This window comes from Heloderma suspectum, chromosome 2, assembly GCF_057233095.1.
Source record: "Heloderma suspectum isolate Gila_16-S chromosome 2, 16-S_ref, whole genome shotgun sequence".
Taxonomy (NCBI): domain Eukaryota; kingdom Metazoa; phylum Chordata; class Lepidosauria; order Squamata; family Helodermatidae; genus Heloderma; species Heloderma suspectum.
In genome coordinates, this window is record NC_139459.1 from 263486716 (window position 1) to 263511993 (window position 25278).

General features: G+C 43.5%; 1 protein-coding gene across 6 annotated transcripts; it reads right to left on the minus strand.

The window, feature by feature from the left end:
• Window positions 1–1658: 1658 nt before the first annotated feature.
• NME5 (NME/NM23 family member 5) lies at window positions 1659–12037 on the minus strand. Of its 6 annotated transcripts, none has more exons than XM_084832420.1 (7): window positions 11962–12033; window positions 10422–10583; window positions 8339–8544; window positions 7042–7142; window positions 3619–3737; window positions 3317–3387; window positions 1703–3090 (listed from the first exon to the last, which is right to left on the minus strand). In XM_084832420.1, exons 2-7 carry the CDS (start codon window positions 10548–10550, stop codon window positions 3069–3071), a joined length of 648 nt encoding a protein of 215 aa, XP_084688546.1. In that variant the 5' UTR covers window positions 10551–10583; window positions 11962–12033; the 3' UTR covers window positions 1703–3068. The 6 variants fall into 6 exon arrangements, with proteins under 6 accessions (XP_084688547.1, XP_084688548.1, XP_084688546.1 ...); XM_084832417.1 differs by having other exon boundaries at window positions 1737–3090; window positions 11758–12037; XM_084832419.1 differs by lacking the exon at window positions 11962–12033 and adding an exon at window positions 11795–11941 and having other exon boundaries at window positions 1737–3090.
• Window positions 12038–25278: the final 13241 nt, after the last annotated feature.

The following is a 25278-nucleotide window of genomic DNA, read 5'->3' on the forward strand; positions in this document are numbered from 1 at the left end:
GGCTTCCTTTAGGAAGCACTGAACTGTGTCCAGTTCTGGGCACCACACTTTAAGAAGGATGCAGACAAACTGGAGAGGGTTCAGAGGAGGGCAACAAAGATGATCAGGGGACTGGAAACAAAGCCCTATGAAGAGAGACTGAAAGAACTGGGCATGTTCAGCCTTGAGAAGAGAAGACTGAGGGGAGAGATGATAGCACTCTTCAAGTACTTGAAAGGTTGTCACAGAGAAGAAGGCCAGGATCTCTTCTTGATCATCCCAGAGTGCAGGACACAGAATAATGGGCTCAAGTTACAGGAAGCCAGATTCCGGCTGAACATCAGGAAAAACCTCCTGACTGTAAGAGCAATACGACAATGGAACCAATTACCTGGGGAGGTGGTGGGCTCTCCCACACTGGAGGCCTTCAAGACGAGGCTGCACAGCCATTTATCAGGGATGCTCTGACTTGGATTCCTGCATTGAGCAGGGGGTTGGACTCGATGGCCTTGTAGGCCCCTTCCAACCCTACTATTCTATGATTCTGTTGTGCAGGTGGTGAGTCCCGCTTGTGCAATGGAATCTGTGGAAGGAGCTGCTTGTGGAACTGAATCTGTGGGGGTGGAGTGCCCCCATTGGATACTGCCCATTATCTATCAGTTCACTCCTATGTACATTACACTGTCATGAACTCCAAAAGGCTGTTGAAACAGGGCTTCCTTTTGCGGAAGTCATTATGATTCTTTCAGCAAGGCTTGTCCTTCTATGCTTAATAATTATCCTATCTTTAATAATGTTTTCCATGAATTTACCTATAACAGCCATTATGCTAACTGGTCCATGGTCTCCTTGATCCTCATCACAACGTAGGATCAGGGATCAATTAATTAAAAATTTTAATTTTAAAAAAATTAATATTACTCTGGAAACTTTCCAATCCTCAGGCAAGAAGCCGGATTTACACACAAGTTGCATATTTTTGTTAAACCAGCAATTTCACATTTCAGTTCTTTAAGACGGGACCCTCTGGCCTGTGACCCTGGGGAGCTGCTGCCAGTCAGAGTAGAAAATATTAGGTTAGATGGACAAATAAATTACCTCTGGTATAAGGCCATTTCCTACATTCTTTTCACTCACCAGCAATCTGTTCAGTGAGGATAGTATTTGTCACTAAGCAGCTGACTGAAAGGGAAGCAGGAACAGAAGCAGGAGTTGGTCTTCACATAACACTCCTTTGAACTCTTGACAGTATTGAGCTAGACGCTGGAGTCAAGCTAGCATAATCCTCATTAGTCCCAGTTCTATGCTAGCCAAGGACAACTTACCAGTTTCTGAAACTATCTTGTAGTCTAGCGGTTTGGAAGTAGCTCAGAACAAGTTTTTGAGAGCCTTGCTGGGAATTTCTCCCGATGTGCAGAGGCCCCTTCTAATGGCTGAAGTAGGGGCTGACTCCATACTACAAAAGGCACACTTTCCAGCTGTTAACAATTACTTAAAATCTGGGGAATCATCTCTCAGCCATTATTCAAACTCTGTTCCATTGTACAAAAAACCTAAAATTTTCCTGCACATGGATGCCTAGTGGGCCAAGTTTAGAATCCTAATTGTGCACTCTGGTCTCATCTGCTACTAATTTTATAGCTACCAAATCACAAGCAAAACTCAGTTACACGTCTTTGAAATTCAAATGATATTGCAGCCATAAGAGCTGCTAGGCATGCACCATGGCTAAATCTGTTTATTTTATTTATTTATTTCATTTCTATACCGCCCAATAGCCGAAGCTCTCTGGGCGGTTCCCAAAAACTAAAACCAAACAACACACAATAAAACAATTTAAAATATATAGAACATTAAAACCACAATATAACAATACAACCACAATAAAACCTAGCAGCAGTACAGGAGTTTAAAATACAGATTTAAAACAGCAAAGATAAAAATTTAGAAAGCTAAAATGCCTGGGAAAACAAAATGGTCTTCACCTGGCGCCGAAAGGAGTACAATGTAGGCGCCAGGCGGACCTCACTAGGGAGCTCATTCCAGAGCTGGGGTGCCACAACAGAAAAAGCCCTCCTCCTAGTAGCCACCCGCCTCACTTCCTTTGGCAGGGGCTCACGGAGAAGGGCCTCTGATGATGACCTTAAGGTCCGGGCAGGCACATATGGGAGGAGGCAATCCTTCAGGTAACCTGGCCCCAAGCTGTTAACGGCTTTGAATGTTAACACCAGCACTTTGAATCGGGCCCGAAAATGGACTAAATATCATACTTGTGAAAAGCACTTGTTGATTTAGAGGAAATGAATGTGGGGAAGTTTGTTACTCCTAGTTCTTGCTGGAACTCAGTTTGGGGCAATAGCACAGAACACGTATTTTATATTACATAGTGTCAATGAAATATATCCAGGAAGGAGGAAGAACTCACTTGACAAAACTGTTGATGGTAATGTAGTGTGCAGTCTAACTGATGTATATAAATACATTACTGTAAGAAGTTCCTAATAGTGGAACTACTTTTGCTGAAAGCTTCCTGTTAGTAAATCTTTTAATTTTTTGCTTTTGTATTATGCCACATGGCCCAAACAATAAACAGTATCTTGAACATATCCATGAAACAGCACATTTTTATAGTTTTATGACATTTGAGTAAATTTGAGTAAATGCTGTAACTCAAAACTTTATGGGAAATTTGGAAGAGCTGTGCAAATTAATTGAACTAAGTAGTTTTACATTACAGAAGAAGTCACCTCCCAGCTGCGATCAAACCCAAAAGCAGTTGAGGACAATGTAGTTTAAATCTCTATTTATCATCCATTATTTGCAACTAGTGGTTCTTTCTTCATTTAAGTTCCAAATATGGGAACCACTATTCCATTCTGTGCACTTTACAAGGAAGTATTTCTCAATTTACAGATGATTTTAAAACTACTATTTATTTCATGTTTATATTAGTAAGAAAATCAGGAGACGGTAGTTAGTGAAAACAGATCTTTAACTGTCAGTTGTTCATGAGTGTTAGCATTTTCCTCTTTAAGGCTCCTCCACAATCACATTATGCTGCAGCCTAGGTGTGTTGGGATTATGTTCAATTAGCCAATCAGCCAGCCAAGTCTATAGAACAAAACCAAAAAAGATAGAAACAAGTTACTTCTAATTTCATTTCCATATGAACACATTTGCTAATAGCAGACATTCAAACTTTGCACCTGTGCATACAGAAACTCACTCAGAATGAACCCAATTTACCAAACTTCCCTTAGTAATTCCAGTTTCCACAGCTGGTTTTAAAAGGGAAAGCTCCTTAAAACCCCTAAACCTCCCTTTCAACTATTCTTACCTATGCTTTTGAAAATCTATCTGTTTGTCTGGATGGTTCATGGGGAAGGAGGTAGTCAGTCTAGACTGCTCCTGGCATACAAAGGATAATTGATTATAGACATTCTGGCTTGATGAAGAAACTAAGTATGCAAATAAACAAGTATTGTCCTTCCATTCTTCATACAATAAGGGCCATTCCTTCACAGGCATTGGAGCTGGAATCGGGTCCTGAAACCAGAACCAGGCTGCCAGTTTTTAACTTACATTAGCACTAGGACCCTACCACTTGATACTGGCAGTCATACATACTGTGATACATACAAAAGGATCTGCTGGCTTCTTTTTACAGAGTGCTGTAAGTCCTTTCAGCAGGGTAGGAGTAACATAAAGGTTCAGGTAATCCTTAGCACCTTGCCCAACTGGGATTGGTTCAATGATCACTGGAAAAAGGAATTAAAGACGTTTAATGTAAAAGTATAGAGTTAAAGTTAATCCTTTGCCTTATAAGGCTGAACATATTCAGTTCTTGTTTTCTTACAGTCAGTAGCACTTAAAGTTGAAACTATTATTTTTCCCCTCAGGATACAAAGCATTGTAAAGAATAACAATACTATGTCATTCAGCATTAAACTTTATGGCATTTATTGTCTCTAGAATTATTACATAGTGAAGTTATTTCATAGACAAACCATAAAAACTGACTTTGGAGTAATGAAAAATAAAACTATTTGAAGTTCTGTTTGTTTTTTACAATATTTGTATATCACTCTATATCTAAAACAGATATCAGAACGGTGAACACAAAAGATAAAACAGTAAAAGAATAAAAAGATTAAAACACCACCTTAAAATTATGCTTTTTAAAAAACAGGATGCCAATAGAAACTGTGACTGGTCAATTAAGAAATGCCTTCTGGAACAGTGCTGTTTTCAGGAGGCACTGGAAACAACACAGTGTTGGTGCCTGCCTGATCTCTTGGGGCAGGGAGTTCCAAAGAAAGGGGGCCACCACACTGAAGGCTCTTCTCCTGGTAGACTCCAATCAGGCCATAGGTCCATGTGGAACCACCAGGAGCAAGTCCTCCTATGACCTCAGTGACTGGGCAGGTTGGTAAAAGGAGAAGGCACTCTCTCATGTATCCTGGTCCTAAGTTGGTTAGGGCTTTGTACACTAGTAATAAAACCTTAAACCTGGCCCAGTAGCGAATAGGCAGCCAGTGCAGTTCCCTCAGTTGCACCCAATTCGCTGGATAATGAACAAATAAAAGGCTTTTCAAATGATCAACTTATAACAAGATAAATGTGTTGCTGCTACTCCCTGGTTATATGAGATTCAGGTATCTCCTCTGAAAGGGTTCAAATGATATCCCCCTGCCCACCACCCCAAGACCCTCTTCAGGCAACAAGTGGATTTCCAGCTTGCTTGCACATATTCTTCCCCTTACCCCACACTGTTTCTATAGAATGTAATGTATGAATGGGAAGAGACAATGTTTATTTAAATGGGAAATCTGCCTGACTCTACAAACTAAAACCTGCTTTCAAGTGGAGACTGGATTGCGGTTCAGGGATCCACAAGTAAATGTGTTCATTATTATTGTTCAGGTATTATGCTCTACAAGTGATTGCAGAGAAAGTATGCTTATGCATGAACTCACTGCCCATTTCCAGCGTCACCATGTGAAGAAATGTGGCCCTCCAAATATTTTGGGCTATGACTCCCATCATCCCTCACCATTGGCTATGTTGGCTAGGACTGATGGGAATTCTAGCCCTCCAGACATTTGGCCTAGATAGACTAGAGCACTTTTGTTGTAGGGATATTACTTTTTTCTTTCTTTTTTTTGCATTTAAAAGCACAATGTTTTGAAGAAAACCGATTCTTTCTCCAGCAATCAATGTTGATTAATACAATTTGGTTACGCAAATTGTTGTGGGCACCTACTGAATAGTGTCCATGACATTACTAGTGACCAATGACATAATACCTCCCTGCCTCCACATACACACATATATACCATGCCTTTTGTGACTAAAATAAAAAGTTACTAAAATAGTAACTTTGGGATCCTGCACTGTGCCAAGACAGTTCTAAACTGTGCAATTGGCATTACTTTTTCTGAAAGCATAAACATTCAGGAACCATCAGCTTTAATTTTTCATAAAGCTTTCTTGTTGAATGTCCATTCCCCTATACTATAAATCTAGTGGTTAATACTCATCTAGCTCTGTTTCCAAACAAAACAAAAATGCAAACCTCAGCTATCCCTCCTGAAACAAACTTCCCCTCCCGGAATCCAGTATGTGGAAATGAGATTATTACAGCATTGACTGTGGTACCCAGGTAGCATGAACACACAGAGTCCATGGATAAAACCTAGATATGTTTGTCTTAATGTTAAAAGGAGACATAGGGCTAATTCTTCAGCACACTACTGATACAGAGCAAAGCTGATTTGAGGTTATCACATGGGGACCCATATCAAAGGGAAGGATTAGCATATAAGAAAGAGAACATATATTATCTTCAGGGGAGTGGCTAGTGTCGGCCACATTAAAGACCATGTGCTATTATTTGGCATATGGTTGAAAATGGCTTGAATTATAAATACCAAAGCTATGTAAATAAATACTGAAGCTAGGAAATTGCATAGACGCTCCCAAATGAAAATGTAAAGGGTTGGATGTAAACCTACAGTTACTTATAGAAAACAGGCAGTCACACTATTCCTAAATTGATAGCACCTTCACACATATAATTTTCATTATGTTTCCATCTGCAAATGAGTATGACTATCCCATGCCATCCCTGGTGAAAGAACTTAACAGAACAATCACCTACACATGGTTTTATGGTATCAGGGTGGAATGCTATGCATGTCTATTCAGAAGCACGTCCCACCAAATTCAATGAAACTTACTCCCAGGTAAGCGTATACAGCAAAGCCGGAGAATCTGTGGCCCTCCAGTTGTTGTTGGACTCCAATTCCTGTCAGCCCTAGCAGCCTGGCCAATGGTGAGGGATGATGGGAGTAGTAATTCATCAACAACTGGAGGGCCACAGGTTCTCCAGTCTTGGTGTATAGGATTGCAGTCATATAGCACAATCCTATGCATGTCTACTCAGACATCCCACTGAATTCAAGAATGCTTCCTCCCGGAAAAGTGGGAATAGGATTGCAGCCTTAGTGATTCTTCTGGTCAGCTGCTTTGAGAGCCAATTGGGGCTAGTTTAAGCAGAGTATAAGTGTTCAAATGATTAAACGAACAAATATATTTCATTTACCAGTGAAAGATCATGCCTCAGTAAATCTGCAGGGGGAAAAAAGACAGAAAGCTTTGTGTTCTGGAATTAAGTGGCTCCTTAATTATAACTGGTTAGCACCCTACTTCTTAAGCCACTGACAGTACAATTGTATGCATATCAATTCAGAGGTAAGCCTCATTGTTTATTGGGGCTTGCTTACAGACAAGTGGGCATAGGATTGCAGTCTGAGATCAGTGAGTTTCTAATATTTGGGACTGTGAATAGTAAGAATATTTGGCAGACAAGAAGGAAACAATATCTTAGCAAAAATCCAACTGTTCTTTAAACAGATTCTGAACCATGCTGCTTCACACAGGGTCAACATGTTGTAAATCATTTTGTTAAGCTAGATTTAAACACTAGACTATATCTGAATGGGGTGGGTGGGGAGGGGACAGTTTTTCTCATAGTGCTGCAGATTCTAGATAGTAATGTACCTTCGGGAAACATGAATCGGATTTCCCTTTCAGCTGAGGCGAAGCTGACACTGCCATGAAGTCCATTCCTCAGATCATCCGTACCATAGATTGCTCTTAAACTAAAAACAATGGAGACATTATATCACATTTACACTGCAATCTACAGTGGAATCCTACATGTCTATTCAGAAGTAATTCCCACTAGTTCAATGGAGATTACTTCCAAGTAAAGGGATATAGGATAGCAGCCTTAGGGCACAGTGTTTATACAGAAAAAGTCCAACAACTCCCAGCATTCCTGGCTGAGGAACGCTGGGAGCTGTAGGACTTTTTTTCTGTCTAAACATGCATAGGATTGTGCTCTTAGTCATTGATATAATAATAATCTTTCAAAAAGCTGGCCTGTATTTTGGTGTAGTTTTTTTTGGAAACGTTAGTAAACTTTGTCTACTAAATTGAAAAGTGTATCTAAAAGGTTAGGCCATGTGGGCAATATAAAGCCTATGGCTCTGTTGTCCCTCACTTTCCCTCCAGATAACTCCTTATCTCTCTCCAAGACCAACCAATCCATAGGGGAGTTCTATATGGCTGTAGACTGGTGGTGGAGGGGAATACTGTGGCCCTCCAAATGCTGTTGGATTACAGCTCCTATCATCTCTGACCATTGGGCATGCTGGCTGACACTGATGGGATGTGTAGTCCAACAACATCTGGAGGGCCACAGGTTCTCCACCCTTGCTAAAGAAACTCTCTGGTGAGCATGATGCAGCACGTAGGTCTACATTATTTTGACCTGAATGCATTAATTAAGGGAGGGAGCAATCCCAGGGCTCCAAATGTGGTTCCCAGAAACCATATTCCCTGCCCCCTCCCCTGCCCCCTTGTAGCTGGTGCCATTCTCTCCACGCTGGCTATGTCTCCATGCTCAGAAACAAAGCATGGAGATGGGGGAAAGGGGGCGGTCCTATGGGTGGGGAAGGGAGCAGATTGTGGAAGGTGCTTTATGCAGCTTTCTATGTGCTGTGCTGACTCCTTCGCTCCCCCTCCTCAAAGCTGCTGCCAGACATCCGAAATCGTCCGTCTAGCCAAAAATGCAGGGCAGGGGCAGCATGAAGGCAAGGATTGCCTCCATGCTCTGGCCACCCTGCATTGGATACTCAGCAGCCTCTCATGAATTATTTCAAACTTTACCATCCCAATCCGATACCCATTTTGTAAAATAAAGATTACAACATTGAAATCATTTCTTCCATTAATTTCACCAGGACTATTTTGAGGCAAGTGGTTTTTAATTACTCTGAACTGAGTAAGTTACCTGTCAGGATATGTTTCCTTAGCTATTATGCTACTTGAGGGCCCAAGCAGGTCCTTCCAGTATGAGATAGCTTGATGCCGAGCAAGAACCATTGCAATTAGAGGTCCAGAACTCATATAAGCTGTCAAGTTAGGAAAGAACATTTTCCCATACTGTTCTACATAGAAGTTGCTACACTGCTCTGGGCTTAGTTGGAGTTTTCGTTTCTACAAGAAACAAGAGAAGAATCTCCTAAAACAAAGATTGTCAGATGTTACAGTTCACATTACCATTCTGCATTACAGAAGCATTGGATTTTATTTTTCACCAAGCTCTTTCCAATGTTTATAAAACAAAACCACTTGCTACAGTATTAGCCACTGCGTCTTCTTAAAAAGACCTTAACTAACAAAACACTGGGATTCCTGTTTGGAACCTTCTAGAGTTAAAATTTGGGGTGTTAAAGGCTGAGTCTTATACTGTTAATCTTTCTCTCATGTGGGGATGTGGATGTGGCTAAGGCCACTTGTGACTTAGAGTCATTCTCATTCTAGTCAGTGAAAGCCAAAAGAGGAGCTACTTTGCACAGACAACTTAACCACATGGGGACAGACTTCATACAGCTGCATGAGGAACTGCATGTCTTGTGATGAACCTGTTCAGGCATTAAGATATGCAGGAGAGGGCCTTTTGAGGACATTCCTGCTTGCAGAGGCCCGCTTGTCGGACACTTAATAATGGGCTTTTTCTTATTGCTCCCAAATGGTGGGATGCTCTCCCTTTACAGTGAAGACTGGCCCCCACTCTTTCAGCTTTTTTGAAAGGAGTTAAGACACATCTCAATCATTTGTCCTTTTAAATTGTGAATGGTGAATTTTAATGTTTCATTATTTTTAGTTTTTATCCATTATTTTTATTTCTGTTCTTGTATACCACTTTGGAAAGGTGGCATATAAATACTACAGATAAATAAAATACTATAGCACATGATGTTTGTGTGAATCAGGCCTCTATGAGACAACTGGGTAAGATTGTTTGGAAATATGAAGTCTGATGCCACCAAGAAGTTGATGGTACCTAGATATCTCTATTGATCTCTCTTTTCTTTATCTGGCATCATAGGGAAGTCTGTAACAGCAGTTATGGTTGGACTTTGTAGGAATCTAAACATCCTCAATGTTCACACAAATCCATACAAATTTAAAATATTCTGTCATATCAGGTCTTTCCACTCATGGTACATTTTCTTTCTAGGATCTTTGCTGCTTAAAAGGAAAATACTCCAGTTTATAATATAGCACCCTTGTCATTCAAATTCAGAACTAATTCTTTAGCAATTGGGAAGAATTATGCTGAAAAGCGTATCTTGGGAAGAATAAGATGTACTACTTGTTTGTAAAACTGAAACGGTTTTTTGTGTTTTAAAGAAAAGAGAGGTCACAGCTGGGCAAGAGCAGCATCTAGTGGTTACTTTCAAACATTGTTACAATACTTCCTTCAGAACTGCTGAAGTGACATGGATGCTTTCAGAGGAGACTGTTATGGTGCCATCACCCTGACTCATTCACATAATTTTATAGGAGGTCCAGATGTTGTTCTAGTCTTCTATTTGTGACCCTCCTGTGTGTGTGTGTTTTTTTACTGTTTCTTTCATTTCTTTCCTTAATTTAATTTGAAAAGATGGAACAGCTACATAATGCCGTCTGACTGCTAGCACTAGGAGCCCTCTATTTGAAAGCACCCATATGGAAGCAGCATTCCGTCTTAGCGGGCTTACCTAACACAACATTAAAGTAAAGCAACACATGTTCCCCAACCTGCATGCAAATTCAGCACATAAATTTGCATTTCAATTTCAAAAAATACCCTCCTCCATGAACTTGCACTCTTCAGTGTACACACAACATTTACCCTGCAACAAAGAAGTAAAATTTATTCACTGTGATTCTACCTGAAGAGGTTATAAAGGCTGCTCAGTTGAGTCGGGAGTTTGAAAGGATATAACTATTATTCTGAATCAGGCAAGCCTCTTATTTTAACCATATGATTTTCTAGTTTTAAACATACAGTTGCTTAGGCAGAATTTTTTTTATTTTCAGGTTACCTGAACAATGGTGAACCCTGATCTGAGAATTATATCTTCTATTTCTACTTCTTTGTTGACGATGTCTGGTTTAATGATTGCCAAGGTTCTTTCAACATAAATCTGAGGTTCGGGCATTAGCATCTGCATTTTTGCTGTTAAAATTCAAGTCCTCTTCTCTCACTGAAATGATACATTTGTTATGTCCATTACATTAACTCTTTGGTTAGGAAATAGAGGAATATTAATCTGGCCCTTTCTGAGTAATTGCACCAAGATTACATTGTCTGGAGCCTGGGCCAGTCTGTTTGAACCCGATCTTATGCATTAGAAATGAAATAAATAAAAATATGCATCCAATTGACAGTTGCCCTGGGAGAGCAGCGCTGAAAGGCACTGGCCAGAGTACCAAGGCCTACTGGGAGGCTGCACTGTCTCTGCCTCCCAGGAAGAACATCACAGCAAGGGGGAGGCCAAACTAGCCCCATCTTTCAGCCAGAGGAGGAACAGCTGAAGAGACTTTGCTTCACTCTTCCCTGCCAGAAAGAACACCCCTAAGAACTAAGCACTAATCCCCAAGTTTGCTTTTTCCTCTCCTCCTTTTCTTCTGTGTTTTGTCTTTGAGACTGTAAGCTTGAAGGGAGGAGGTGTCTTATTATTTATCTTTGTAAGCCACTCTGGGAACCTACAAATATATTTATTCAGAAGTAAGTTGAATCAAATGTGAGCAACTTCCAGATAAGCATGTTTAGGACTGCTGCATTAATGCTGCCACATACTTTTACGGTTCTGTCTTTAACAGATGCATAACAGGCAAAAATCAAGGAGTGATCCTTACTGAGTCACAGAGCTATTGTGCAAGAAAAAGCATCACCTGCTGATCCGTGCTGCTTAACTGTTGCTGGCAAAGAGCTTCTGCCCATTAAAAGGTGATCATCACGCAGCCCCAAACCCTATGCACATTTGCTCGGCAGTAAGCCCCAGTATATTCACTGCGGTGCCCCTCCTCAGTTGGCCTCCATAGGTTTACAGCCTTGCGGTGCAATCCTAGGCGTTTTACTCAGTAGGACGCAGTGGAGGCTGGTGGCTCCGATGTCAGCGGGGCAGTGCATCCGCTCTGGGTTTCAGTCAGAACTCTAAAGGAGCTATCCAAGGCGCTGAACCCAATCCACCAAATGGGTGCAGCACCTTGGAGAGCGCCGTTAGCGTTCTGACCGGAACCCAGAGTGGATTTACTGCCCCACTGACATGGGAGCCACCAGCCTCCACTGAATCCCGTGCGTGTTTTACGCAGTAGGGCTTACTCCCAGGTAAGCGCGCATAGGCTTCCCACCCTAATCCCCCACCCGCGTCTTGCCTATTCTTTCTTCCAGCTGCTCGCTTCCGTCTCTTACGAGAATGAGATATGTTGCTTGCCGTTCAGCAGCAAGCTGCCCCTGTTCACATTATCTTGCCCCGGGGCGTCGTGCTGGGCGGGCAGCCTGACGTCCCCACCCCGGTTATGAGGCCCCGGACTTCTCTTTCCCGCCCCACAGACCCGCGAGAAGCCCGCTCGACACACCCGCTAATTGGGCCGTCCAGCCCGCAGGTGCGGTTGCCAGGCAACCAGAGAAACGGAGAGCCCGAAGACCGCGCCTACGGCAGCCGGCAAGGTCAGTTTTGAAGCGCTCGTCGGGCTTTGCGTTCGTGTTAACAACAGCGAACGTCGATGGGTGAGAGAGAGCCGCCGATATTTCCTGTTGTTCTTGCAGCCACAGTGAATGCGCAGGCTGTGTGTGTTTGGGCGTGTGTCCCCGGGACCTTATTATTTATTATCCCATCCATGTATTTGGCGCTTTACAGACAAGACTAGGATAGGTCTCTAACCCGAGAGGCTTACAATCTGCAAACTAGACACAAGGGGGACAACAGATGAAGGCAAGGCACTTCCATTCAACTTTTTGCGGCTGTTGATTTTCTTTCTTTGCATTTCTGTTGGAGCCTGCAGTAGAGCAGGGGTGGGTACCTTGTGGCCCTCCAGTTGTTTTGCCATACAACTCCCAACATCCCTCCCCATTGGCTACAGGACTGATGGGAGTCGTAGGCCAAAGCATCTGGAAGGTTACAAGTTGCCCACCCTTGCAGTAGAAGAACACATTTGCTCTAGTAGGCAGTGTGACTAGTAATCCAATGTCTCACTCCATTCATGGTTAAAACCACAAAATACAGGGGGAAATACTACTTTTGTTACATGTGGCCAAAATTCATAATTATATTTAATAATAAGCTGGAGCACAATATCTGAACAACTCCAACATAATTTACCTCAAGACTTCCATTTATATGTATGGAAGGTGGCCACAAGATGCCTCTGCTATTACTCAGAAATCTGTATTTATACCTCACAATCCTACATGTCTACCCAGAACTAAGCCCATTTGAATTCAGTGGAATTACTCCAAGGTAAGTGGGTATAGGATTGCTGCCTGTTCCTGCAACATTTCATTTCCTTCTTGCCTTTCCCGCTCCACTGCCAAGGAATTGTCAGTTGAGGTGCAGGGACTTTAAGATACTGAACAAAAAAAGAAGAAAACGATGACATTGGGATGTAGCAGTTTTAAAGTTAGTCACATTGTTTTCATGGACCTCATTGAATCAGTCCGAACTATTTGAGGCTACCAAAGTAATGCCAACAGTGTAAAACCCCCCCCAAACCCAAGTAGTAGTCAGGGAGAACAGTTCAAACAAGGCTTCTTCCTCAATGTGTGGCAAAGTTTCCTTTTTCATTGGGGAACATTCCAGCATCTCCCCACTCACAGCCAGTGATAGATACACTTAGGTAATTTTAGACTCTGAGCTTAATGGTCTTACCCCCCACCCCCAAAAGAGCTGCCCCTTTTCAGCATGTAGCTCTTTTGCTGAGGGAACTGCACTGGCTGCCTATTTGCTACTGAGCCAGGTATTAGGACTAGTGTGCAAAACAACTTGGGACCAGGATACCTGAGAGAGCGCCTTCTTCTTTAACAATGGCAACCCACTCCAGTATTCTTGCCAAGAAAACCCCATGGAACATATCACAAGGCTAAAAGTTATGACGCCGGAAGATGAGCCCCTCAGGTCGGAAGGTGTCCAATATACTACTGGGGAAGAGCAGAGGGTATTTCCAAGTAGCGCCCGAAAGAGTGAAGCGGCTGGGCCAAACCCGAAAGGACACTCAGCTGTGGATGTGTCTGGTGGTGAAAAGAAAATCCGATGCTGTAAAGAACAATATTGTTTAGGAACCTGGAATGTTAGATCAATGAATCAAGGTAAGCTGGAGGTGGTCAAACATGAGATGGCAAGATTGAACATCGACATCTTGGGAATCAGCGAACTAAAATGGACAGGCATGGGCGAATTTAATTCAGGTGACCATCATATCTACTATTGTGGGCAAGAATCCCTTAGAAGAAATGGAGTAGCACTCATAGTCAACAAAAGGGTGGGAAAAGCAGTACTGGGGTACAATCTTAAAAATGATAGAATGATCTCAGTACGAATCCAAGGCAAACCATTCAACATCACAGTCATTCAAGTCTATGCCTATGCACTGATGCTGAAGAAGCTGAGGTTGATGGGTTCTATGAAGACCTCCAACACCTTCTAGAACTAACACCAAAAAAAGATGTCCTCTTCATCATAGGGGACTGGAATGCTAAAGTAGGAAGTCAAGAAATCACCGGGATAACAGGCAGGCATGGCCTTGGTGTACAAAATGAAGCAGGACAAAAGCTAATAGAGTTTTGCCAAGAGAACACGCTGATCATAGCAAACACTCTTTTCCAACAGCACAAGAGACGACTCTACACATGGACATCACCAGATGGTCAATATCGAAATCAGATTGATGATGTCCTTTGCAGCCAAAGATGGAGAAGCTCCATACAGTCAGTAAAAACAAGACCTGGAGCTGACTGTGGCTCAGATCATGAGCTGCTTCTTGCAAAATTTCGGCTGAAATTGAAGAACGTAGGGAAAACCACTAAAGCATTCAGGTATGACCTAAATCATATCCCTTATGAATATACAGTGGAGGTGAGGAATAGATTTCAGGGATTAGACCTGATAGACAGAGTGCCTGAGGAACTATGGACGGAGGTCCGTAACATTGTTCAGGAGGCAGCAACGACATCCATCCCAAAGAAAAAGAAATGCAAGAAAGCCAAGTGGCTGTCTGATGAGACTTTACAAGTAGCTGAGGAAAGAAGGGAAGCAAAAAGCAAGGGAGAAAGGGGAAGATATATCCAACTGAATGCAGAGTTCAGGAGAATAGCAAGGAGAGACAAGAAGGCCTTCTTAAATGAACAGTGCAAAGAAATCGAGGAAAACAACAGAATGGGAAAGACTAGAGATCTCTTCAAGAAAACTGGAGATCTCAAGGGAACGTTTTGTGCAAAAACGGGCATGATAAAGGACAAAGAAGGCAGGGACCTCACAGAAGCAGATGAGATTAAGAAGAGGTGGAAAGAATACACAGAAGAACTATACAGGAAAGATCTTAATGTTCTTGATAGCTATCATAGTAATTTCCTTGATAGCCATGATAGTGCGGTCACTGAACTTGAGCCGGACATCCTCGAGAGTGAAGTCAAGTGGGCCTTAGGAAGCATTAGTAACAACAAAGCTAGCGGAGATGACAGTATTCCAGCTGAGCTATTTAAAATCCTAAAAGATGATGCTGTTAAAGTGCTGCATTCAATATGCCAACAAATTTGGAACACTCAGCAATGGCCGCAAGACTGGAAAAGGTCAGTTTACATTCCAATTCCAAAGAAGGGCAACGCCAAAGAGTGTTCAAACTACCGCACAATTGCGCTCATTTCACATGCCAGCAAGGTGATGCTCAAAATCCTACAAGCTAGGCTTCAGCAGTATGCGAACTGAGAACTACCGGAAGTACAAGCTGGGTTTCGAAGAGGCAGAGGAACTAGAGATCAAATCGCCAACATTCGCTGCATCATGGAGAAAGCAAGAGAATTCCAGAAAAACGTCTATTTCTGCTTCATTGACTATGCTAAAGCCTTTGATTGTGTGGATCACAACAAACTGTGGCAAATTCTTAAAGTGATGGGAGTACCAGACCACCTTACCTGTCACCTGAGAAACCTGTACGAGGGTCAAGAAGCAACAGTAAGAACCGGACATGGAACAACCGAGTGGTTCAAAATTGGGAAAGGAGTACGACAAGGCTGCATATTGTCACCCTGCTTATTTAACTTATATGCAGAGTACATCATGAGAAATGCTGGGTTGGATGAATCAGAGGTCGGAATTAAGATTGCTGGGAGAATTATCAACAACCTCCGATATGCAGACGATACCACCGTAATGGCAGAAAGTGAAGAGGATCTCAAGAGCCTCTTGTTGAGGGTGAAAGAGGAGAGTGCAAAAGCTGGTTTGAAACTCAACATTAAAAAAACTAAGATCATGGCATCTGGCCCTATCACTTCCTGGCATATAGAAGGGGAAGAAATGGAAGCAGTGACAGATTTTACTTTCTTGGGCTCCAAGATCACCGCAGATGGTGACTGTAGCCATGAAATTAAAAGACGCTTGCTCCTTGGGAGGAAAGCTATGGCAAACCTAGACAGCATAGTAAGAAGCAGAGACATCACCTTGCCAACAAAGGTCCGTCTAATCAAAGCTATGGTTTTCCCAGTAGTAATGTATGGCTGTGAGAGCTGGACTATAAGGAAGGCTGAGCGCCGAAGAATGGATGCTTTCGAACTGTGGTGCTGGAGAAGACTCTTACGAGTCCCCTGGACTGCAAGGAGGTCAAATCAGTCCATCCTAAAGCAAATCAACCCTGAATGCTCATTGGAAGGATAGATACTGAAGCTGAAGCTCCAATATTTTGGCCACCTAATGCGAAGAGAAAACTCTCTGGAAAAGACCCTGATGCTGGGAAAGACTGAAGGCAAAAGGAGAAGGGGACAGCAGAAGATGAGATGGCTAGATAGCATCACCGATGCAATGAATATGAACCTGAGCACACTCCGGGAGAGTGCGCAGGACAGGAAGGCCTGGCGTGCTATGGTCTATGGGGTCACGAAGAGTCGGACACGACTGAACGACTGAACAACAACAACTAGTCACTGAGGTCATCAGAGGGCATGCTCCTGGTGGTTACACATGGACCTGTGGCCTGGTTGGAGTCCAACAGGAAGAGAGCCTTCAGTGTAGTGGCCCCCTTCCTGTGGAATTCCCTGCCTTTGGAGGTCAGGCAAGCGCCAACATTGTGTTGCTCTTGGCACCTCCTGAAGACATTGTTATTTCAAGAGGCTTTCCCTGAGTGACCAGCCGCGGTTTATTATGTTCACTATCTGTTTTTTAAAAAAAATGTTTTAATTGTTTAATTATGGGTTTAAAAAAAAATCTTGTTGTTCATTGCTCCGAAATCTTTGAAATGGAGCAGTATACAAATATTGTAAATAAAATAAATAAAATAAAAAATAAATATTCGTGCTGCGTAAAGTTACCAAGAAAAGCATTAGACAGACATAGCATTGATGATGGGGGTGGAGTTGGGGGAAACAGAAGCCACATGTTCATACAAAACAATGAAAATGTAAAACTAAAAGGAACATATATATAAACATGTTTTCCTTGCAACGGGAGCAGCAACCTCTAAAGGAGACTGTCAGGAAAAGCTACTGATACTACTGATTGGAGTGTTATGGCAGAGATGTGTGAATGACAATGTAAATATAGCTGCAGCCACATGTGAGCAAATGTTCCTGTCACTTCCCAAATGTTTGATGATAGCTAATATAACACAATCAATTAGGGAAGCTGTTCCAGTATCCAGACCATATGAAGTTGCTCAGGGTGTCTCTACATTAATGGAAAATCCCACATCCCTACTGGAGTATTTTGCTTCCATTTAGGATTGGCTCCTTTAGACAAGGAATATGATGTGGAACTGAAAATGCCCTCTCTCAGCAGCCTTAAGGGGGCTTTCTATATTTCTCAGTGAAACTGTGCCATCTAGTGGTGGCATTATCACAGTAAGCTGGCTCTACATACTGAGGGAATGGTGGGTTTAAAAAAAATATTCTAGCTTATCTCCAATCTTTTTAAAGGAGGGATAACTGGGAAAAGCCACTGAAGACATCCTGGAGGTTGATGTTGTTGTGTAAATGACCCACAAACTTCCATGAGTGGCCAATCACGAGTGCATGATAAATGCTTCACGTAGAAACAGCCTCAGTCTCCAGGGCTCCTGCAGAGGTCTTTCCCCACCATACTACCAGATATCCTTTAGCTGGATGCCAGGGATGGAATCTGGGACATGATTTATGCAAAGCATGTGTTCTACAAGTGAGCTGGGGCTCTTACCCCCTCCTACCACTATATACACCATGTGCACATGTATCTCCATAAGTATCTTTCCAAAACACTACATTTTGTTAGATGCATTGTGCTGCTCGCTCTGCTTGGGCTGCAAGAGGATTTGAATCTCTCTGAGGAAAAACCTGGAGCTCAAGGCTGCGAGTTTCATTTGCTGCCTGTCGAACCACTGGCCCAGGGATGCCTCTGTCAAGGGAGTCAGCGTGGGCTTTTCTTGGTAGCATGCTTATGCATTGTGTATGGAAGGAGGTGGTGTGGACTGGGTTCTGTGAAACTGTAAACTGTTGTTATTAAAGAGTTCTTAAATCATTCTAGCTTTGCGTTAATTCAGTATTTTTTTCTGAAGTTGTGTGTGTGGCTTATGAAAGCTATTATACATACATATGTTTGTTTGATGAAAAGTGCTGTTTTATTATGAATCCAGTGTTTATGATATGGTCTTCGTTCAGAGAAACAGTTAATTTATTACATTTATGTATCCCTTCACACAAACAAAAGGAGTCCCAGAGCAATTTACAAACAAATAGTAAATACACCAAATACAGTATACAAGAACAAATTCATCAAAACCATGCAAATTTACAAAAGTATCAATCTAAATGATCAATGCACTGCACAATCCTGTGCATGTCTACACAGAAATAAACCCCACTGAGTTCGATGAGGCGTACTCCCAGGTAAGTGTGCATAGGATTGTAGCCTAAAGGACACAAACCATCCCCTATCCAGCACAAAGAGTGAACAATAAAAATAGCCACCAAAGCCGGGCCATTAAACTATCCAATCCCTGGGAAAAGAAAAATTCCTTCACCTGCCACCTAAAAGATGACAAGCTTTGCATCAGGCAAGCTTCCTTGGGGAGAGCAATTGGTCTTGGAAACAAATTGGCAGCCAGCGCAAATAGAATTAAGGTTCATTAATGCGGTCTTACATTGTCATTTTGAGCACAGCAATCCTATAGTGATGAGGGAGAGAAACTCCATGGCCAAAGAATCATCAAATCCAAAGCCCTGCTGGGCTTAGGTGAGCCAGAGTGGAAGGTGTGTGTGTGTGTGGGGGGGAGGGGTGGCTTCTCTCCTTTCCATTCACCTTTTTGGCTGCTGGTTTGTCATTTCTTTTATTTTTCCTTCCATCAGTCTAAATGGGAGCAAAACTACATATACCTGTTCCAGGTTTGACATACTTGCTGGGACTTAGAGCTTTTGCAGGGGTGGTTGATACGATTGCTCCTGAGAGTCCTCTCTTACTGAGTAGAGCCAAAGAAGCTCCCTGGTTTTCTAGAAAACTGGGGATGATTAAATGAGTGGAATGACAGCTAGAGCGATATTGGCAGAAAATTGGAACAGGTCTGACTGAACATGGGCTAGAACCCATTTGAAGGACTACTCTGTGGTGGTGATGCTAGTAAAGAAATTATTCATCTCTGCCTCATTGTGTCTGCACAGAGTCATCTAACAATGTTTTTGGGTGCTCAAAGGCCCACAAAGGCTTTTTGGTCCACAAAAAGAAAGCGTAGATCCATCGATAGCCCATTGTGACCAATTTGCACAACACTTTGCAGATAAAATTGTTTGTATCTGCACTGGCTTAGATGCCATAGTTGGCACAAGTACCAGTTGATGTAACTTTGACCTTTGCTTGTCCAGTTATCGTGGATACTTCTCAATTTGTAGAGCCAAAGGATGTAGACAGGATCCTTGGAGAGGTGATACGTGCCATGTATGTGTTTGATCCTGACAGCGGGTGGGGGGATGGGGGTGGGGACTTGCCAATTGGGCAAGGATAGTGGTGAATGCCTCTTTACAACTGGGTGTGATTCCATCATGTCTAAAAGAGGCAAAGGTGAGATCTTTGTTTGAAAAAGCCCCTCCCTGAACCCCACTGTGTTGGATAGCTTCCTGCCAGTCCCCAATATTCCATTCTTGGGCAAGGTGTTGGATCATGTGGTACTTTCCCAGCTTCAGGCATTCCTGGATGAGGAAGGTTATCTAGATCGACTTCAGTCTGGCTACAGGCCTGGTTATGGGATGGAAATGGCTTTGGTCACCTTGGTGGATGATCTACACAGGGAACTGGAGTGTGCCCCTGTTGGTTCTACTAGATCTCTTGGTTGACAGCTTTTGATTCCATTGCACATGGCATCCTTCTGGCTGGGATGGGACTGGCCGGGATAGGACTTGGAAGCAATATTTTATGGCTGTTCCCGTCCTTCTTGGAGGGGTGATTTCAGAAGGTGTTGTTGGGAGACTACTATTTGACACTGTGGCCATTGGCATATGAAGCTCATGACCTCAGGCTTCCATCTTGTCCCCCATGCTATTTAACACATACATGAAACTACTGTGAAAGTTGGTCCAGAGTTCTGGGGTTCAGTGCCCTTGTATGCTGATGACACCCAGCTCCATCTCTCCATCTAAATCCAGAGAAGCTGATCTAGTTAAAAATCAGTGTCTGATTTTGGCAATGCACTGGATTAGGATGAACAAATTGAAGCTTAATCCTGACCATATAGAGGTGCTCTTGGTTGGTTGAAAGGCAGATCAGGAAATAGGGATTCAACCTGTGTTGGATATTGTTATGCAGTCCTTGAAACTGTTTTCGGGTATGTACCTGGATTCAGCACTGAACTTCAGTGCTGAGGTTACAGCACTGGCCAGTAGTATGTTTGCATAGCCAAGGCTAATGTGCCAACCACATCTATTATAGAAGATTTCAGATCTAGCCATGGTGACACATGCCATATTGACATCCTGTTTGGACTACTGCAATGCACTCTACATGGGGCTGCCTTTGAAATTTGTGTAGAAACTTCAGCTGGTCCAGAATCCTGCAGCCAGACTATTGACTGGGGCCAGTTGTAGAGAGCTAGTGAGACCTTGTTGCAACAGCTTCGTAGCTACTGGTCTGGACACAATTCAAAGTGCTAGTCATGACCAATAAAGCCTTATATGACTTGGGACTAAGCTATCTTAAGGACTGCGTTCTCCTGGGTGAGCCAGCTCAAGTATGTAGATCCTCTGGAGATGCCCTTTTCTCTGTCCTGCCACCATCAGAGGCTCATTCGGCAAGAATGCGTGAGAGGACCTTCTGGGCGCCTGCTCCCAGGCTCTGGAACCCCCTGTTATCTCCATCTTTGTTGTCCTTCCGCCAACAGGCAAAGGCATTTTTATTCAGACAGGCTGTTGACTTTTAAGCTGACTGGCTTACAAACTAGCTTTTTACTGGAGGGTGCTGTTTATTTCTTTTTAATGGATTTTTAAAAATTAATTTGTTTTTATATTTTAATCATAATTTTGTGTTTTATTATATATTTATTGTTGTTAGCAGCCATGAGAACTATCTGTGGTAGAAAGGCGGGATACAAATTAAATAAATAATCTAGCAGATCCAAAGCCTCCCATGATCTACCCCTGGCTGGTATGCTCTCTTCTTGCTCTTACCACCATTATTGCTCTGATGACATGGAGGCAGAGCTTTCTGCTGCCATCCAGGGAGGGCCTCTGAGGGCAGGCTGACCTCTCCATCTACGAAGAGGGAAGTCCATGATATCCTATGGCCCCTGGGATACCGTCCCAGGGATCATAGGATTGTGCCCTAAGTTGTGTTTGTTAATTATTTAATTTAATAATTGGGCATTTTATTTAATTAATTCATTCTCATGATGCATCTAAACTGTATTTTTACAATTCCCACTGTTGAATTAATGCATTTATTTATTTATTAAATTTATTAATGGCCCATCTGGCCGGTCACCCAGCCACTCTGGGCGATGAACAAAGTGTATAATAAAACAATTTTAAACAATAAAATTCTGCAGTAAAAACACCATATTTCTAAAAATAACCTAGCCCACCCCAAATGCCTGCCTGAACAACCACGTTTTTAATGCGCGGCAGAAGCTCACTAAAGAGGGGGCGTTGTGGAGTTCCCTAGGGAGGAAGTTCCACAGAGTGGGGCCACCACAGAGAAGCCCTCTCCCTCGTCCCCACCAGTCTAGCTGTCCTGGCTGATGGGACAGAGAGAAGGCCATCCAAGGCTGATCTTGTTAAGCGGCCTGTCTGGTGTTGCTGGAGGCGCTCCTTAAGATAGGCTGGGCCAGAACCATATAGGGTTTGAAAGGTCAAAACCAACACCTTGAATTTGGCCTAGAAAACAACTGGTAACCAGTGCAACTCCTTCAGCACTGGAGTGATGTGATCTCGCCGGCGGCTGCCTTTAATCAGGCGAGCCGCTGCATTCTGTACCAGCAGCAGCTTCTGAACCGTCTTCAAGGGTAACCCCATGTAGAGTGTATTACAGTAGTCTAAACGAGAGGAGACCAGGGCATGTACTACCGATGGGAGCAGATGGTCAGGAAGGTAGGGGTGCAGCTGCCGTATCAGATGGAGTTGATACAGCGCTGTCCGGCTGACAGCTGACACCTGAGCCTCCATAGACAGCTGGGAGTCCAAAATGACCCCCAGGCTGCATACCTGGTCTTTCATGGGTAGCTGTACCCCATTCAGCACCAGGTCAACATCCCCCAACCTCCTCCTGACTCCCACCAAAAGTACCTCGGTCTTGTCAGGGTTCAGCTTCAGCTTATTCCTCCCCATCCAGCCACTCACGGTCTCCAGACATTTGGACAGGGATTCTACGGCCAACCTTGGTGAAGATTTGAACGAGAGGTAGAGCTGCGTGTCATCCGCATCTTGATGACGCCGCACCCCAAACCTCCTGATGATAGCCCTCAGCGGCTTCCCAAAGATGTTAAATAGCATTGGGGAGAGGATGGAACCCTGTGGCACCCCACAAGTGAGCGGCCACAGGTCCGAAACCTCCTCTCCCAGTGCTACCCTCTGGTACCTACCGTAGAGGAAGGACCAGAACCACTGTAATACAGTGTCTCCAATGCCCAACCCCTCTAGGCGGTCCAGGTGGATATCGTGGTCAACGGTATCAAAAGCCGCTGAGAGGTCAAGGAGAACAAGGAAGGAGCATTTGCCCCTATCCAGAGCCCTCCTCATATCATCCACCAAGGCGACCAAGGCCATTTCTGTCCCATACCCAGGCCTGAAGCCTGACTAAAATGGATCTAGATAATTGGTTTCTTCCAAATGTGCCTTCAACTGCATCGCCACTCAACCACCTTGCTCAACCACCTTGCCCAAAAATGGCAGATTCGAGACTGGGCGAAAGTTGTTCAGAACTTGGGCATCCAAGGAGGGCTTCTTTAAGAGTGGTCTTATCACTGCCTCCCTGAGGGCTGATGGCATCACTCCCTCCTTGAGGGAGGCGTTCATCACTGCCCTGATCCCCTCACCCAATCTTTCTCTGCAGCCGATAATAAGCCAAGAAGGGTGAGGATCAAGTAAACAGGTGGTCGGCCTTACAGATGAAAGCACCTTGTCCGCTTCAACAGAAGGAAGAAGCTGGAACCGATCCCACAAAACTGGTTTGCCACAGACCGCCTCTTGCTAACTAACTGTATCCACAGCGCACGGAATAACACTCCTAATCCGATCAATTTTATCCGCAAAGTGCCTTACGAAGGCCTCACAGGAGGCCTTAGAATGCTCCAGCAGTTCCAGAGCCACTGGACCGACCAGGCTCCAGACCACTTGGAACAGCCTCCTGGGACAGCACTCTGTGGATGCAATAGAGGCAGCATAATATTCCTTTTTTGCTGCCTTCACTGCCATGTGATAGGCTGAAGATACAGCTCTAGCCTGTGTCTGATTGTCTTTGGAGCGAGACTTCCACCACCGGCACTTTAGCCGTCTCACCTCCTGTTTCAGAGCTCGTAACTGCGGATTGAACCATGGTCCAGACCAAGCCCTGTTCAGGGGGAGAGGGCGTTTCGGAGCCACCCAATCTAATGCTGCAGTGATTGCAGCATTCCAGCCACCCACCAGGGTCTCGACCGAGTGGCCATTGGCGTGCTCCAGAGAATCCCCAAGCGCGTTCAGGAATCCATTTGGATCCATAAGACGCCTGGGGCGGACCATTTTAATGGGTCCTCCACCCCTGCAGAGGGGTTGTGGAACTGAGAAGTCCAACGTCACCAGATAGTGATCTGACCATGACAAGGAGGTGGTGGATATACCCCTGACTTCCAGATCACTCCCCGCTTCTCCAGAAACAAACACAAGGTCTAGTGCATGACCGGCTACATGAGTGGGCCCAGTTGGAATATGGTGCAGCTCCCAGGAAGCCATGGTCTCCATGAAGTCCCGAGATGCCCCTGTGAGGACGGCCTCTGAATGTACGTTGAAGTCCCCCAACACCAATAAGTTAGGGGACTGCACACGCACATCAGAGACCACCTCAACCACCTCAGCCAAGGAGTCAGTTGTGGTGGACGGTACACGAGCAGGATCCCCAGACTGCTCTTCAGGCCCAACCTCCAGTACATGCACTCAGCAACCTTGGTCTCCCGGAGAGGGGTTCTGGTGAAGACCAAGGACAAGGCATTGTTCGTAAAGCTTGCTTTTATAAATATTTTCAAGAAAATCTTAGGAACATAGGCAACTGTCTTATACTGAGTCTGAACTTTGGTCCATCTAGCTCAGTATTTTCTGCACTGACAGTGGCTGTCCAGGGTTTCAGACAGGAATCTTTTCCTAGCTCTACATGGAGATGCCAGAGGTGGAACTGGGATCTTTTGAATGCAAAGCATCTGCTCTGTCACTGAGCTATGGGTAATAAATTATTCTCTGTGCATTTTTGTGGTGTCCATCTGTCCTTCCTTTTCTTAACAGGTGAAGGCAATACTTGTGTGGTGGAAGGGTTGAGATGAGAGCAAAACTTTTTTCTTCTCCACCTGGTTATTATACAGTCTCTTCCTCCTTCCTCCCACTTCAACAAGTATACTATCAACATCATCATCATTATTATTATTATTATTATTCCATGTGCTTTGAAAACATAACTCTTTACATCTACAGTTCAAGATTATGTAAGGAACAACACTTGGTGTGTGGCTGTTGGGAAATAACCACACCTTCCAATGAATAGCAGGGTACAAGACTAAATGTTCCTTTACTCCAGTTTCAAAGACGCACTTAAAAATCACCACCACCACCACCAAACTGTAGGAACTCATTTGACACTGAAAAAGTGAGGGGTGAACACTTACTAAAGTTACATAGATACAGAAAAATATTTTAACAGTTGTGAGTGGCGTAACTGATATCAGATAATGCTGGCAAGGAGGAAGTACCAGAATGAAGAGACACAATTTACATTTGGATTTGAATCTTCTGGCAGTTAGAAATTCTGTTCTGGAGAGCAGCAACTGTGCTAGCTGAGGGAGACTGGATTTGGATTTTCTGCTGATTCTTTGGATATTTTTAAGGTTGGTTTAACACGTTTGTGTGTGGCCTTTAATGGTGGTATTCTACCCTTTTAGTGGCAGAGAATGTGGTGTAGCCATTTAATAAATAATAGAAATGGCCACTGAAAATATGTAATTAATATATGACATTTAGAATTGGGACAACTGAAACTGATTACTTGAAAGACTTGAAGA